Source organism: Papio anubis, chromosome 6 (genome assembly GCF_008728515.1).
Source record: "Papio anubis isolate 15944 chromosome 6, Panubis1.0, whole genome shotgun sequence".
Taxonomy (NCBI): domain Eukaryota; kingdom Metazoa; phylum Chordata; class Mammalia; order Primates; family Cercopithecidae; genus Papio; species Papio anubis.
The window spans coordinates 65,569,437-65,587,388 of NC_044981.1; the positions used below are offsets into that span (position 1 = coordinate 65,569,437).

At 40.5% G+C, this 17,952-nt stretch overlaps 1 protein-coding gene across 2 annotated transcripts in view; it reads right to left on the bottom strand.

Moving 5' to 3' along the window:
• Positions 1 to 17,952, bottom strand: part of COL9A1 (collagen type IX alpha 1 chain) — a 99,762-nt gene that overhangs the window by 64,508 nt on the left and 17,302 nt on the right. Inside the window, exons 6-11 of one of the 2 annotated variants that reach the window (XM_003897790.5) lie at positions 17,511 to 17,907; positions 7,140 to 7,223; positions 6,301 to 6,321; positions 4,772 to 4,846; positions 4,406 to 4,441; positions 4,213 to 4,275 (exon numbers count right to left, since the gene is read on the bottom strand). In XM_003897790.5, coding sequence (XP_003897839.2) covers positions 4,213 to 4,275; positions 4,406 to 4,441; positions 4,772 to 4,846; positions 6,301 to 6,321; positions 7,140 to 7,223; positions 17,511 to 17,907 — 676 coding nt within the window. Of the gene's footprint in view, positions 1 to 4,212; positions 4,276 to 4,405; positions 4,442 to 4,771; positions 4,847 to 6,300; positions 6,322 to 6,383; positions 6,636 to 7,139; positions 7,224 to 17,510; positions 17,908 to 17,952 lie in introns of those variants that run through there. The other variant, XM_003897791.4, reaches the window with a different exon arrangement.

Here is a 17,952-nt window from a genome sequence, read left to right on the forward strand (position 1 = left end):
ACTGATCTTTCAGAATAATTTCTTAATAACTCACAATTCTAGTTATAAAGTATTTGCCACAGATAATAGTTGCATACATTCAGAGAATACAAAAGACCTGTAACCTCTGCCTGTAAAAATTATCATGGTTTAGCTATAATTCTTATACTTTATTCTAATTCCTCTTCTGCTTATCTCAAATAGATGGTATAAGAAAGAATAAAATACTGTTCTTAAAGGTCTCTCTGAGCATGTCACAACAAATAGTACATATAAAAATATCTCTATTTGGCCGGGCGTGGTGGCTCATGCCTGTAATCCCTGCACTTTGGGAGGCCAAATGAGGTCAGGAGATGGAGACCGTCCTGGCTAACACGGGGAAATCCCGTCTCTACTAAAAATACGAACAAAAAAAATTAGCCGGGCGTGGTGGCTGGCACCTGTAGTCCCAGCTACTTGGGAGGGTGAGGCAGGAGAATGGCGTGAATCCGGGAGGCGGAAGTTGCAGTGAGCCAAGATCGCGCCACTGCACTCCAGCCTGGGCAACAGAGCGAGACTCCATCTCAATCAATCAATCAATAAAATCTCTATTAATATAATTGCTTACAACAGCACAGTTGTCCTAAGGTTAGAACCAAGTTCTGTCTTATCTAATTTTATCTGTCCATAACCCCCCCCCCAAAAAAAAATCAACTTAACCTGAAAAAAGGGCAGATTTGAGTTGAAATACACAGACCATACACATAACACATACATAATTTTCAAAATCCAGTTTGCAATAAAACCTCCTAATTCTTATTTCAAAGAAATAAAAGAAGAAAACATTACCAGTAGCGGAAAAAAGTGCCTTCATATGAATGTTCATACAGACAAACTTCTATATATGATAATATTGAAGCTGACTGTGTTCTGAACTTCATGTTACTGTTTGGCAGAGAATACCAGTCCTCAATGGAGATTTCCTTCCAGCATTCTGACAGCTCAGCTGGTAGGACTCAAGGCATACTTCTACAAGCATGACTGCTATGACTCATTTACATTTTCTGCCAAAAATCCATTCAACATAGGATAATGAACACTGAATAGGGTTCCTTTCTGATCCTTTCAACCATCATCCAATTAACCATTTTTTAACATTATCAAAAAATAAGCCTTGTAATGACCCAAAGAGCAGAAGACGAAATGATTCGAGGTTTAAAGTCCTACCAGCACACTCAGGTTCATTTACCAAGAAAGGACTGTTGAAGGTCTCCTACTTACTTAGCTCCCCTATGGCCAAGGAAAAACAAATAGCAAATTCTGATCAAATTACTGAGTTTCATTACTCTCAAAGATGTCCATTCTCAATTTAGAATAAAATATTTTTTTTAATGTCAAATGAGTCAAAGAGTGGAATAAGAAAACTTTTCACTTCCAGATGTCTCATGTGGCTTCAATTCAAAAGTCAGGGAATATAAAACATGCTAATATTTATAAATAATTATAAAATATCAATTACAAATGGCTGTTATTATCCATATCATTCTTCTTGATTGGTGACTTAGGTACTAAAAATTCACTATCACTTTTTCTCTCTATTCTTGCTATTCTCTCTCATCTATTTGCATGAGGCAGAATTGCCTGAGGAGTCTAAAAATCAAGACATCTGGACTATTTTGCTATCTTAGCTACTAAATAACTCTAGTTCTCTGAGGAAGCCACTTGTTTTCATAATTATTCAGTTTCCTTATCTATGGAAAGTAATATTAGACCAATCTACTTTCCAGGTTATTGTGGGTTAAGAGAAATATTTGTGGCAGTGCTTGAGGAAAAAGTTCTATGTAAATGCAAATAGTAAGTTAATTTTTCCCTGAGATCTAGAAAATGACTAAAATACTGGCACATACATGGATTTCCTTTTTCCTCCCTTTTCCTCTCTTTCTCTTTTGCTTTCCTCTCCTGTCTCAGCAGACTAAATGGGCTCATCATTTTCTCCCTGAGGTCAAAGTTCAATAATTTAAGACAGCTTATTCTTTTATGTCTTTTAATATTTGAAATCTAGTTTATGCTGCACTGTGGGTCTGCAAATACAGACAAAGAAAAAGTTACTTGAAATTGTTTTCTATGTTGCACTTCTAAAAATTTCACAGCACTTTCATTTGTTCATCCAAAATTTCTGTTAGAGTGAGGAAATTACTTTATAAGCAAAACCAAGGATTGTCTTTATGACACCATGGTATAAGGTAAAGAGAAGAATTTGTTGAGCAAGCTACAAAACCATGACTGAATTGGGGGACAGATAAGTCTAACTTTCTGTCTGACATTATATTGCAGCTTAATAGCAAGACAAGCATTCAGATGACCCGTTTACACTTCAATTACCAAAATAAATTTTTGAAATACAAAATAAATATTTTATTTACCAAAATAATATTTTTAATTTAGTCAGTAATTTTCTTTTCATCCAAGACTAAAGGCTGATTGAAATTTCAAAGGAATATAGAAATAAATTCAAGCTATATTAGGCTACCAGCTTGTTCAGTAGCCTTGCACTTATCAGACTCTTTTTATTACGGTATGACAATTTCAAGTAATTATCAATGTTCTAAAGAGTTTGACTGCCAACAAGTTATATTATTTCAGTTCATATTACATTATACAAACACTCTTTTGAGATTTAGGTTTTACTATCCAAATATTAGTCCTTGGGTGCCTCCTGTACTGCTAATTTGCATACACAGAAAGTTCAAACTAGGGGCTTTGAAATGTAAACCAAGATCCATTTCCTAAAATACTACGTGGTGAAACCCTGTCTCTACTAAAAATACAAAAATTAGCTGGGCATGGTGGAGGGCACCTGTAATCCCAGCTACTCAGGAGACTGGAGGCTAAGGCAGGAGAATCGCTTGAACCCGGGAGGCAGAGGTTGCAGTGAGTCGAGATCGCGCCATTGCACTCCAGCTTGGGCGACAAGAGCAAAACTTCGTCTCAAAAAAAAAAAAAAAAAAAAAAAAAAACACACACACACACACACACAAAAAACACTAAATAGTATAGACACAGTATAAACAGACACCTTCATTATGGGAATCCTGACAAAGAAAGCACACCTTAATAACAGTAAAAATCCGATTATTTATTTTTCTTTCAAAATGAAGGATCTGTCTTAAACTGTAGTCAAAAATTCTTGGAAATCATAATTATAGGTTTTCAGGTGCTTTCTTTCATTTGGAAAAGTCCTTAGTTTTTGGAAAACACATAAAGTGGTAACTTGGAGAATAACTTGAGTGATGCACCATGGTGCTCTCTAAGAACAGACGCCATTTCTTACTTCACTTTGTATTCCAGGGACAAAGTCAAGGACTGGTCTGTAGTGGGTCCTCATTACACATCGTTAGAATGCATGGAAAGAGGCTGAGAATCCTGAAGTCATTTGACTGTGAAGAAGTATTATTTAGTGTTAGGTTTACCGTATAACTCAGCATTTGATGGAGATGTGGGTAAACTGGAGAAAGCTTGCTAGTTCCATGCAATCCTAGCCAGCTCATTTCTGCCAGTAATGCCAGCCAGGAAAACTCCATGGAAAGACGAAAAGCTAGTTTTGAATTTAGAAATTCAAAACTAGTTGTTTTTTTTTTTTTAGTTTCTTATCTGATGATACGTGTTTTCTTGCCCGCCCCATCCCCCCGCACATCCCCACTCACTTCAAGTGCATCTTTCTCTTTCACATTCCTTGGGATTGAGGGGTGCTCTGGCCCTTTGCCTACCTGCAGGCTCTTTTCCTAAATTAATGCAGGGAGTGCCAATGAAAGAGCAAGGGCGAAGGCTAGCTTCCAGGAGCCTGCCAGTGGACTCACAGCAGGTAAGCCGACGCCAGTACAATCTACTGCCATGGTACAGCTCTGCCCGCAGTGGGGCTGAGAGTTCACAATGTGCACTGTGAGGTCACGGTTAGAGACAGGAAGCCGGTATCCACTGCTGTTTTCTAAGATGAGGAAATGCCAACGCCTCCTAGAGAGAGGTATCCTCACCTTCACAAGTGCTTTTGCAAAAGCTGCCAGCTCCTCCATCAGTCAGGCGCTAGCAGGAGGCCAAGTTTAGAGCCACACCGCATTCTCTCTCTCTTTCTCTCGCTCTCTCTCTCTCTCTCTCTCTCTCTCACACACACACACACACACACACACACACACACACACTTATGCATACCCACCACACATCCCAGGCTGGGCGCCCTCCCAGCACTCGCCTACTCACATCAGCGCCAGGTGTGCCAGGCTTGCCTGGAGCTCCTGGCTTTCCCGGTTCACCTGCAGGACCCTGAGCAGGGGGAGAGGGGTGCGGGGGCAGGAGAGAAAAAAGGTGCAAAGTTGAGACCCTTCAGACACAGGAGGCTGCAAAACACGTCTAAAGGAAGGAAGTGGAGCGCCATTTGCTCCAATCAACTTACCGGGGGACCCGGGGGACCCTTAGGACCTCGGTCACCCTGGAGGGGTAAGAGAAAAAGAGAGAGCTGTCTATGAGCGGGATAGGCTGGGGACCCCACTGGGACAATCCCAGGAGAGCTCACTACACGGATGGGGATGGTGTAAGGGTCAAACGTGGAGGTTCATGACCAACAGGGACACCTCTCCCTCCAAAAATCCCCGGGCTCCGAGGATTCAACCCCCAACTGTCGCCCATGTCCGATCCTGCCTTTAAGTGGGGTGGCAGGAAGGGAGACCCTGGTCCTCTCTAAAAACCCACAGGAGCCCTGGGAAAAGAATAGGAAAGGGCAGGACCAGGGAACAGAGGTGGCCTGGAGATAGAAACTTACGTCGATGCCGTCTATGCCCGGAACTCCAGGGGGGCCCGGAGGCCCTGGAGGACCCTGCTCGCCCGGGGGACCTCTCTGGCAAAAATAGCAGACATAGGTTAGTGGAGCACATCGGGCAACAGGGAGCAACTGAGCGCGGTGCCCTGAAGCCCCCGCCTCCGTCGGGTAAAAGACACCTTCCAGAGGAGGCCGGGTTTTTGAAACCCAACACAAAAATGTCTCAGACCTCCAAGCAAGCGCAGCTTTGGTCTCTGCCATACTCTAATGAGCTAAACTGTGGAGCTAGAGCAGGATTGACGCCCTCAAGGTTGGGGGAGGCTTCACTGGATCTCACCTCTGCAGAGTGCATGAAACCCAGGAGGAGTTGTGGAAAAGGGAGGGTCTAACGCCTTTTTATCCTCAAAAGGATTCAAAAATGAAAATGGGGCTCATTCGATACCTCGATTTATCAGTCATTGCAGGTCAGTGTTTTGGCCAGAATGGAGCAGCCAAGAATAGAGACTCCACACCAGGATCTTTGTCCAGTAGAATGGGGAGGTGGGGGGTATGCTTGAGGAAAAGATTTGGGAGGATTAGGGCAGGCAGCCTTGACACCAGTGCCTGGTCTCATTTCAGTTTTACCTGCAGTGACACCCCGTCAGTTCCTTGAATTAGGTCTTTGCATCTCGCTTCAAAATTACACCAAATTTCAGACTGACTCTAGGACGTGACCCCTTTTATCGCTTGCAAACAGCTACGTTTCGATGGTGCTAGAAGGTATACTGACGTCTGAAATAGCATAAACGTGTTGCTTAGGGAATGTGCGGCTTTTTTTTTTTTTTTTTTTTTTACCCTTCTGAATTAAAAAAAGAAAAAGAAGAAAGACTCTTTCATCAAGGAAAACTTTGTTTTTCTAAACTCCAATGACCAAACAGGTTACAATGGAGTCTTTGTAAGTGAAACCTCAAACCTCAGCTGGGCTTATGCGCCCCCGCCGGGTCCTCCCTCGCGCAGGAGGCGGGAGGCGCTGCAGGCTTTTGGAAACTGCTGAAATGCTGATGGGAGCCAGGGCCACCCGGTTCCATGCTGGAGCCGCCTGCACCGCTAGCAGGACTCGGGGTTTAGCGCAGCTACCATGGGCTGGAGGAGCGGGAGAGGGAGCCTGCCTGGATTCCCGCCTTTTCCAGCAAGGCCTGCTCTTGACAGTGACCAGGAGGTGGGGCGGGGTGGGTGGGGGCGGTGAGGTGGGGGAAGTAAGAAGCAATAACAGGCTAAGAATTAAACCTCGGTCTCGGGTCACCTATTACCTTCAGCGCCAGAACCTGCAGAGGGGAGGATCCAGGTGGGGGAGGAGCCCCCTTCCTAGACCAGGGGTCATCTAGGGCTCTGGACTTCGATAGGACTCCAGCAGGTGCTCAAGGCTGGAGGAAGCGCGGGTCTAAGAGCCCTGAGGATGCTCCGCGCCTTCCTCATAGCTCCCCCGACCGCTGCGCCCCTACCTGTCCTCGTGTGCGCTTGAAAAATGCAAACACTTCCTGTCCCCAGCTTACCTCGTCGGTGGTCTGGCTGGGCTGGAGAAGAAAAGATGGGGAGAAAGTGAGAAAAGCACCCCTCAAACTCGCTCGCAACTTACTTGAGCCGCGCACAAGCAGAGCCCTGACAGCAGCAGCCCCAGGGCCCCGCGGTCCCGCGCAGTCCTGGCCATGCCCGCCGCCCTCGGCTAATCCCTTGGCCCGGCTCTGCAGCCTGCTTCCCCTCTAGGCTTCCAGACCCGCCACTAGCATAGGTGGCACTTCGTCTCTGCAGAAAAAGCACCCCCGGGAGTAGCGGTTGCCTAGGTGTCCAGGCCCGGGAGGCGCACGTTCCCCCTGTTTATGAATGGCCCCGAAGAGGGTCCTGGGATTGGAGGAGAGCTAGGGGGCAGGGGAGGACGGATAGAATGACAACAGTCGCCCTTAACCCCTTCCCTGCCGCCGCACAGGCAAGGCCTGAACACGCAGCTCTGCCTCCATCCCATCCACCCCAGTGCAGCTTCTGGCTGTCCTCGGAGCCTTCCCGGGTGGCCTATGCCAGTGTTGGCCAGTAGACCTCAAGTGGTCTTGGATATGTTTGAGAGTGAGGGAGGAGGGTCCGTAAGCCGCCAAAGGGAGAACCACACACCCGCAGGTGGTTTCTACCTGCCAGGCTGCAGGTGGTTTCTATTCACCAGGTCGAAAGTATGACCTGTGCTTCCCTAATATTTCTCTAGTCAGTACAGCAAAGCACAGGCTCTCTTAGGGAAAGAGAGTGGGGAGGAGGGGTGCTGGAGAGGTGGCAAGATGGGAAAGTGGTGAGGTGCAGAGGGTTGAGCTGGGTAGACGTGGCCTTTGCAGGTAGTCAGGGGACTCACCGTTATTCTGGCTGGCAGCTCATGGCAAGTTTCTCTCCTGGGCCGCAGGGGGTCACAATGGATCAGCATCCATTGAAGTTCAAACTGGAGAAAGGTAGTAGACAGTCAGGTAAGGTTTTCTGGACGACTGAAGCTGGCCATTCAAGAGAGAGATAAGTTTATACCTGTGGTCTAATTGTTAAATAATTGGAAATCAACTGGAACTGGTTGAGCACACTGGACCAGGACTCTTGCTTTTCCTTGAATATGAGTTTTCTAATGAAAATGGGTTGGAAGCCTTTCACAAGTTTCTCTGATTATTAGGTATAGATGTCTTTAGCTTTGAATTATTTCAGCATACCCCTAGCCTGGAAATAGACCACCAGCACTGACTTTCTATTTCTGTTCTGATGACAATCTCAAGAAGTAGATCCTATTAAAATGTGATTCAGAGAGAACAGAAACTGTTCAAGTCACAAACCAATAAATGTCAGAGTCTGGGTTGAAACCCAGGGCTATTGAACTCTACAGGGAATATATGCTCTAAGATTTTAGACAGGAGCTTAGAGACAGACAGAAAAAAAAAGTGGCAATCAGAAGGACAAGTAGAAGAAAAAAGATCTAGTCTTGGAAAAAATTTGCACACTGGAGAAGATATTCTCCATGGAGTGGCCACAGCTTAAAATGGAAATTTAAGGACTGAAGATGAAGGTAGTGAGAAGGAAATATAAGACTCAGGAGAAAAAGATTTAAAATATTTAATTTTATATAATCTTATTCATTGGTTGAATAGATGTAACTTTCTAGACACTTGAAATCCAAATGTGTCCTGACAACTTCTTACATTGTTAGCAGGTGTTACAGGATAAAAAAGAGGGTAACAGGAAACAGAGCTAGGAAAGTGTTGCCAGGTCTGAATCTGAAAAGATCCTCAGGTAACAAGGCAAAAAAATTAAAATGTCATATCCCATAGGAAGCCTATAGCCATGCACCATGCTGGTATCTCTTAATTAAGGAGCTTTCTGGCTAGGCATTTCAAATTGGATCCATATTTCTTTGTCATTGATGTTATCAAATGTCTGGGTAACCGTCCAGGTCCTAGATCTAAGCATTACTTCTTTTCTTTCGTGCAATAGAGATTTCCATGTCACCCCACCTGCCAAATGGATTCTAGAGCTCCTAAATCTAGAGTGAAATTACGTGTTTTTTGTTCACTGTTTTGGAATCATCCAGAGTTGAGATCACTGGACAGAAGATCAAAATTGGAGAGACAATGAAGAATGAAGTCTTTCCTTCCTATCAACAGAGGAAGGGAAAGATTAACAAAAGGAAGTTTTGGCTAACCAGAAAACCTATATCTTTTGTTTAGATAGTTCATTAAAGCTACTTATTGCAAATGTGAAGTAATTCATTAAACTGTTTTCTCAAATTTGTAATTCTCTCTGGATAAACTGGTATACCTGTTTAAATATGCGAGTTGCAATTGTGGCACAGGATAATGAGGAAATGAAATGTAATTCATCTGTGCATACAGGCTGGGTTGTTCAGAGTGCCACATAGATCAAGAGTTTCTGAACACATCTGCGCATCCACATAAACACCACCTACGCACTAATACTCGTCTATACAACAACCATTTTTTGGCATGAAATATGAATTCCAATTTGCATGCTAATTATTTTGAAGGAAGATTGGCAGAGTGCCTTGGTAAAAGTCACTTTCGTTATACATGTAAAATGCTGATTTTCACACATTTCTCATTTTCGTACCTGGAATCATTCTTCTCTTTGAACACTCACTGACAAAATATATGTGAAAAATAATTTAGTCCTTTTGGCTGGTGTGAGTGCAGTGGTGTTTACAACTAATTTAGTCCTTTAGTCAACATTTGTGATGTCCCAATAGAAGTCAAACACCAAGGAAACATTCTAGTGAAACCAAATATATTCCCCTCTCCACAGTGGGTTTATAATTTGCAAGACAAGAAAAATATAAGTAAATAAATAAATAAGTTGGTTTTAAATCTACTAAACAGAACATAAAATGCCCTAGCAAAAGCCATCCTTCTCAACATAAAATGTTATTCAATTATTTTCTTTTCTTTTTTTTTTTTAAGACAAAGTTTTGCTCTGTTACCAGGTTGGAGGGCAGTGGCGCAATCTTCGCTCACCACAACCTCCACCTGCTGGGTTCAGGCGATTCTTCTGCCTCAGTCTCCTGAGTAGCTGGGACTACAGGCGCGTGCCACCACATCCAGCTAATTTTTGTATTTTTAGTAGAGACAGGATTTCACCATGTTGGCCAGGATGGATTCGATCTCTTGACATCTTGATCCACCCGCCGTGGCCTCCCAAAGTGCTGGGATTATAGGTGTGAGCCACCACATCTGGCCTATTCAATTATTTTCTATAGGACAATGTAAAGGTATAATTCAATCCTCAAGGTTACAATAATGGTCAGCTGACAACACATTTAAGCAAGGAATTTTGGCCCCAACTCTCTGTTCTTTTACCAAGGTTAATGATTTCTACTTATTTTGCCAGGTTGTTAAGAAAGATTAATAAGGTATTTAAGCCCTTCATAAGAACTAAACAAAAACTAACTGCAGACAACTATCTTTTCCTCCTGAGAGAAAATGTTAATGACTATGAAACTTGGCTCAATGTTAATGAGATTGGCACAAGGTTTGATTTTTGCAAACTGAATTATGATTAAATTTTACAACTGTAAAACACCAAAAAAACTAGCTCTTTAATAGGACAGATGTTTCATTAAGCTTTTGTCTTCGGTGACAACAAAGATTTAAAGGAACACTTGTATTCTCAGATCTCATCTTTCCTTTCAGTTTATGACCAAATGTTTGTTAATACCATCATAAAAGACCTCCTCCAAGTGAAGCTTCCTGATTACTGAGCAGGAGGCTCTCAGCTGCCTCAAAATTAGAAAATTTCCTAATTCTATGTAGACTAAACCATGCTGTTCCAGACATAGTGCTAGGGATGTAGGCAGCACTCATATTTAACTCAACACTGGATCATACCAAAGACTACAGCAGAATCGTGAAAGGAGAAAGCAGTAGACTTGGAGTTAGCAGACCTGAGGCATGCTTATTTATTTATTCAACATATTTTCATATAACACATTCATGTGCTTTGTGATAGACACCATGAAAGACACAAAAATGTCTAGCATGTAAGGCAGTAGCTAAGCATAAAATGTTTTGATGATAAATACTATAGCAGTGGAGATGACAGAAGTATTTTTCTGGCTCAGGTCATCAATGAAGGGATCATATAACATGTGCATATATGTGCATGCACATACATGAGTGGGGCCCTGAAGCCCTACTTCTGTTATTACAAGCAGAAACACGGAGGGTAAAGATCAGGGTTTACATAGAGGGGTTACAACAAGTCCCAAGGGTAGGAAGTGGTATATAGAGAAGAGACCAAATTTGCTGGGGTAGAGTAGACATCAGATTTTTTTTCACCTTGACTTCAGGGCTAAGGAATTTAAATATTATTTGGTAGATTATTATTAAATTGTCATTAAAACATTTTTTGTGCAAAAGATAGGGATAGGGAGAGCTTTCTTGATTTAGAAGGGTGTTTTGAGGAAATTCATTTGGTCATCAATGCCTAATCCTTTGAGGCAGAAGGAGGCTACTGCAATAAAGCAACAAGAAGTGTTACACTCTGAGCTATGATGAGGCATCCTGAGTTATCTGTCAGATAAAAAAAAAAAAATCCTCCCCACATTTTACATACCCCTTCAGCTGCCATCCTCAGTTCCTCTTTATGCAAAATTCAAAAGAGATGTCTATAACTATTGTCTCCAATTCTTCTCATTTTCTCTTGAATCCATTCCAATTGGGCTTTCACTCCCAACACTCCAATGGGTCTTTTCTCAAGATCACTCTCTTTGATTTCTAAATCCAATGGTCAACTATTTGACCTATCTACAGCATATGAGTCAGTTTCTTATTCTATCGTTTTTGAAATACTATTTTCCCTTGACTTTCAGGGCACCAAAATCTTCTGGTCCTCTTGTATATTACTGATTGCTCCTTCTTAATCTCTTTTGACAAATGTCCCTCATCTCAGCAATCTCTAAATGTTTTCATTTAGAGATATTTCAGGACTCAGTTCTTGGACTTCTCTGTTACACTTGTCTCTTGGTGATTTCCTGATTTTAAATACCATACGTATGTTGACAATTCCCAGAGTTCTATTCCCAAATGAACCTATGTGTTGAACTTCGAAAGCACACATCTGCCTACTTACCAACTTCATCTAGATGTCTAGTAATGATCAAACTAACTCCAATATCCAAACTGACTCCTGATATTCTCCCTGATACCTGCTCTTCTCACAGCCTTTCTCATGACAGTAAATGGCACGTCTATACTTCCAATTACTCATGCCGAAAGTATTGGTGTCATCCTTGATTCCTCTTTTTCTCTCATACCCCAAATCCTGTTTTCTCTACTTCAAAATATATTAGGTTTGTATCACTTTGCATCATTTCCACCTCTACCACCCTGGTCTAAACCAAGGCTGGCTCTGCCTGAATTATTGCAGTGGCTTTTAAGTAGCCCTTGCTCCTACACACTTATGTCCTTCTCTCCCTTCTCCTACAGTATATTATCAAACTAGCAGCCAAGGAGATCCTTTTAAAAGATGAGAACATGTTGCTTATCTATTCAAAACCAGCTGGTAGCCACCCATCTCACACAGTGTGAAAGCCAAAGTACTAACACAATTTCTCAACCACATCTCCATTATGTTACCTCTCCAGCCTCAATACCTCCTTTCTCAGTCTCATTCCAGCCACACTGACTGCCAGGGAGTTCTCAGACATCACACACCTACACCAGACCCTTTTCCACTCACTGTTCTCTTTTCCTGGAATCCTCCTCCCCCAGATATCTGGATGCTAATTCTCTCAACTCCTTCAGGTTTCTGCCAAAATTTTTTCCTCTCAATGAGGCCCTTCACTCAAGGCACTCCAATATCCTGCTTCATTTTTCCCCGTAGCATTTATGACCACCTGGCATACTCTACATATACTCATGTATTTATAGTGTCTGTCTCCTCTCCCCAGAATGTAAGCGACATTGGAGCATTAATTTCATCTGCTTTCACCACCACCGAAAATAAGGCCTATAACTTAGCAGATGTTTAATAAATAGTTACTGAATATTAATGAATGAGTACATAGAGATGGATAAGAAATATAGTGAAGAAACAATTGATAGTATTTGCCTTTCTGGTTTGATCATGATTTGTGGCAGTTCCCTTCCCCTGTCTGGGTTCCAATTTCTTATGATAAACTGAGAGGTTGGGATTAGATAGATGCAAAATTTCCTCCAGCTCTGAAAGCCCATGATTCTACTGACACCACGTTGTAACCAAAGAAATTAAGCAAGCAGAGATTAACATGAACAAAGATTTCTTTATGGACTTAGCCCATGTACATTTTTTATAGAAATAAAAAAACTAATAGCACACTGATTTTTTTTATTGCAACACTATGGGCACAGCTGAGGTCAATAAAAAATATTCAGTGTTTTTAGTTTTCTGTTAAAAGCAAGTTTGATCATTATTCAGTTTTTATTCTAGCTATCCACAGCCCCTACTTCCAATCATGGCTTCTACTGTGTCACCAGCTCTCAGTTCTGTGCTTCCTCATTTCATTGCCACCTAGTGGAAAACCGAGCTGAGGTTGTTAATATGGTCTACAATGCAGCAGGCTGAGTTTCATCTCCAAAATATAAAATAAAATTGTTTTGACAGCACTCAAAAACGTTTTAATCAAATCAAAATTTTATAAAAATATTTCCTATCGATATGTATAGAAAATATTGCCATTTTTTCTTTTTAATTTAATTTTTACTTCCAACTGAAAGAGTATTTGTAAAAGATGTACTCATCAAAAACAACTTAATAAGCAAACTCAATAGTTTTATGCATAATAGATAGCATGCATTTCCTAAATTACTAAAAACACAACTTTCCAATAGTATTTCTCAAATATCAGAAATAATATTAATCACAACCTCACAATTTATTTTTCCCATGTTATAATTCATGAAACTTATATTGTTTTTACATGTGGAAGTTAGTGTGATTCAATTCTGTGGATGGAGAAAAGTATATATAGCTTTTCCAACAACAGTTTTGCCAGCTCTCCTCTGAATCTAGTGAAAATAAACACAGAGCCATGCATTTGATAATATACTTTTTAAAGCAGTAAGTCTGTCTGATTAATCACGTTCCATGTTGGCTTCTTTGGAATATGCACAGGTAAAAAAAAATGGTTTGAGCCATATGTTTGTTAAGCCACATAAACTTTTATCCTCCCTCAAACAAGCCCAGACTCCCAGCATATATCTCTGAAAAGGGAGAAAGGCCAACTTTGTTTTCTAATAGAGCTGTACCAAATAATTCTCCTAGGCTATCATGCTGACAACAAACAATAAAGAACCTGTCATAAAATAACACGTTTTTATGGTAGACTGCCAGGAAACCAAGCTTTGCAGTGGGATAAATGGCACCATCCTAAAATATTGGCACAAAGGAGAATAAAATATATGGGATTTATTGTTTTAAAATCAAACTAACAATGTATTACAGCAGTGCATTGGGAAAAAATTTAAAATGCTCCGAGCCCACTAAATAACCATGAATGATGAGAAGATGTTTGAGATGTAGACCACGTGAACAGCTATATCACAAGCTTATGAAAACCTTTTGAAATTGGCTTTCTTTTTCAACTTACAAAAGAAGGGGACAAAAGATAGGATAGGCAGGTGGAAAATAGCAAACAAGTACCATATAAGTGACTCTTTTAGCATCAGTGATCTATCAAATGTTGTTTTCAATTGCATTTTTTATTATGAAGTTCCTTGGGCTACTTTTTGACATCTGATAATCCCTTTAGAAGGAATATTTTGCTTTTGATTTATTTACTAAAGAAAAGCAAGGGTTGACTCTGAAAAAATTCTTCAATTAATGTAGAGTGTCAAAGATTAGAATGAATTCAATTCCATAAAGGAAAATGTAAAACTACACTTTTTCTTATTGTTTTTATGGTATTTTTGTGCTATTTCATTTTAATTTAAAATTTCTAACACAGTAATATTGAATATTTGCATCTCCAAATTGAGAGAATGGTGACCTATCAGTACAGTTCTTCTACCTCTCAGAATATGTACATACCACTATCCATCACTCTCTAAGTCCTCCAAGGGACAGGTAGTCATTGTTCATCTTCAGCAACTGTCAGCAGCTTCAGATTTCAACCAAATTGGTGAGAAGTCTAAGAAAATAGGCCATAAAATTAAAACAAGGGGCTAAGGACAACTCATGGACACACAGGCTTTGTCTGTGGGCTTCTATGAGTGTTTGACTACCTTCAGTTTTGAAAAATAAGGAACAATATGGGAACACTAACAAAGCTTGAAAATGGAAGAACTGATACACGTGGGAATTTCCAAACGAGTGCCCGTCTGTCTGGAGCATTGTACCTTGTCTTCTCCTGGATGATGTTTGCATCACCAGGACTCCTTTCAGACATCAAATCCCTTAAGAAACATCCCTGGCCCCCATTGTCATGCCTCCCTGCTTTTATCTGAGTGAGGAGATATTTTTTCTGTGTGTTTCTTGGCACGCAGCACTAGCCACTATCATGGTACTTATCATGCTATATTGTGATGATCCTTTACTTGTCTCAACTCCTTATTCTCAATAGACTGAAGAAAAAGTCTGTGATTTATTTCTTTTTGTATACCCAATATTTACACATTCAATGAAAGTTTACTAGGTAAATAAGCAAGTTGGATTAATGTCTGAGGACATGTTTCATACTGTACAAACTTCCCACTTTTAAAAAATTTATTTGGTTTTTCCTGCAAAGTAAATTCTAAAGGCAAATCACAAATGCCTTTCAAAGTAAGAATAATGAGATTCTTTATAAGGAAAAACATGTGGTTGCATGCATTTTTCTTTATCCCAAAGGAAAGCTAGTTGGCATAGCAGAAGATAAGGTAGATTAGAAATGTTGTGCCTAATACTATTTCTTACAAGTTAATAGATCTGTGTGAGTTCACTTCCTCAGCTGAGAAATGGAGATAATGCTATCTGTACTTTCTATCTTACAAGATTGTTGCAAGAATCAAATAAGTTAATGGGAATAAAAGCATTTCAAAAACTTGAATTGGTATATTAAGCATATTAAGATGATGTTTTAAAAAAGTGTAAGTTGGCTTTTCTTACATAGTATTCTAATTCCTTATCTTATATAAAATGAAGTTTGAGAAATATATTTTGGTGAGAAGTTTGAGCTTCACGTTGTCACTTCCAGTTGTTAAATGTGGACAGGATTGTTTTGGCTTATAACCTTGATCCAGTTTAGCTGCCATTGTCACTGTCACACTTCCGCCATCATCAGCCAGTATGGAATGTTAATGGGCGTTAGGCTCAAGTCTTTTTTGTGTTTCCTGATAAGGGAGTCAGAATTTAGTCTGAAGGGAGATACTTGTACATGCCTATTTCAAATATTTCTTAACATTGGCTATGGTATACTGATTTAGAAAAGCTTCTTGGTGGACCAGAAGCACAATGTAAAGCCAGCTGCCAGGTTTCTGGTTGCACTCCTGCATGTGGTAGAATAAAACAGAAAGTAATTGGTACTAACTTGTCTCCATTGTGATGAGCGAATAGAGTTGGCAGAAAAATCTACAATCAGCTCTGACATTATTGGCAAGGCTATAGGATAATGAAGTAATAGTAAAACTTCAGTTTACTGCTCTGGCAATAAGACAATTTAATAGCATCTTAGCTCATGGAATTTAGTGTTATAAAGACTTAAGTTTTTTTAATCCCATGAATAAATAAATAAATGTTTAAAATACTTGATTGATGTTTGTAATAGTGAGGAGGTAACCTAAAGTATCTTCCCCTTCACCCATGCCGGAAATGAACAGCTACTTGCAGAAATTCAGTATTGTCTGAGAACCTTTCCAGTGTCATTGCAAAGATCTTGCTGCACAGAATTTCAAGATGGCACAACAGTAGTCCAATCGGCTTTCTAACCCAGCCACTTGAGGTGTGATAACTCATTAAATGAAGAAATACTTTCTCAAGAGTCTACAAGCCAGAGAAGTAATATGGCAGTTACAAATTGCTTCCTGTCCATCACAGAATATAGAAATTTCACACTACCTTCACACTAATCACAATTCTTCCCTTGAAAACAAGTTATTTGAACAATTCCATTACTGAGATCCCTGATAACCTTTTATTCTTTGGAGACGTGCACAGAAACAATTTGAAATCATTGTATCACCCTGCTACACCCCATGATGTGGGTTTTGTGACTAGAATTTAACAGCTCCAAGCTAGTATGAGAGAAAGAGAGGTTGGCATCAATGGTTTATGTATTGAGCTCTAAATTCCTTTGTTTCCTTCAAAAGAACACTTGTCCTCTAAGATGCATTTTCTAAATTCCTATCACAATATTATAAAACATCCTTTTAAAGCATTTCTCAGTTAAAGTATAACAATTCAAAATGATAGAACTATCTGGTCCTAGTTGGCACAATTATTGTGTCAACATAAAATTCCTTACATTTATATCTGGGGATCTCTGCAGCAAAATCATGAACAGAGCTCTAAAATCCTTCACTTCCACCACACATCATGCAAGACCTACTTCTAAATAAATCCATATCATGCATCTATATAACTTTCATTCTTGTTGACCAGACATCTTATGGCTTTCTACCCTCATCTCTCACCACTCTGAAGATAGTATCTCACCCTCCTCTCTCTCTCTCCCTCTCTCTCTCTCTCTCTCTCTCTCACACACACACACACACACACACACACACACACACACTTTTTCATATATACATATCATCCAAATCAGTGAGTCCCTAGGCCTTTGAATGTGGTCTACTTATTCTCTTTTTTCCTTAATGGTGTTTCCCTCAGCTAGAATGTACTTTCTCCTCCCTTTTTGCCAATCCAAATCCTTTCATTTCAAAGTTCATTGCTTCCAAGGAGCATAGGATTCTTGACTAACTGAATCTGTCGCCCACCTCAACCTTACTTTGAAGATTCTCATTAGTTATGTGTACACAATATGTGCCACATTAGTATGGCTTTCTTTCTAAGTTGCCTCAGAAAGACTCTGGGTGTGCTAGGTGGGCATGTAACACTTTCCAGCTTTAAGCTCCTCGAGACCAGAAGCTATCTACCTAAATTCCTCTGATTCCAAATTCCATCCAGGACAGGCTACACTCAGCTGATTATCAAAGATGCTTGAGATATTCATTTTTACCAATCTAGTTTTGCTTTAAGCTGCCATAGTGTGTGGTTTTATACTTACTGGAACAGAAACTTGAGGATTATCTGCAAGTTTTCCCAGCACAGCAAAGCCATCGGTGTCAATTGGGCCTCTTGGCTTTATAGGTAAAGATTCAATCCTGTTGCAGTCAACAAAAAGAGTAGCACTACTCCTCTCCACGCCAATCATGATCTTATGCCACTGGGAATCAAACAAGGAGGGCAAATTCGAAAAGGCTGCCGTTTGGAGACTTCCATCCAGTCCCTTGTATGAAAATGCAACAGATTGTGTTTGGCCATTAATCTTTATGCCAACTTGTTCCTTCCCAGAGGAATCCTGAATCTGCCAAATGTTCCAGTTCTTTTTGAGTGTGCTTCCAGTCATTCGAAACGTCGTCAAGAAGGAGTATTCTTCAGGCAGTCCACTGGGATATAAATTCCTGAGTAAAATTTTTAAATAGTAAATATGAATCTTGTTTCCTGTA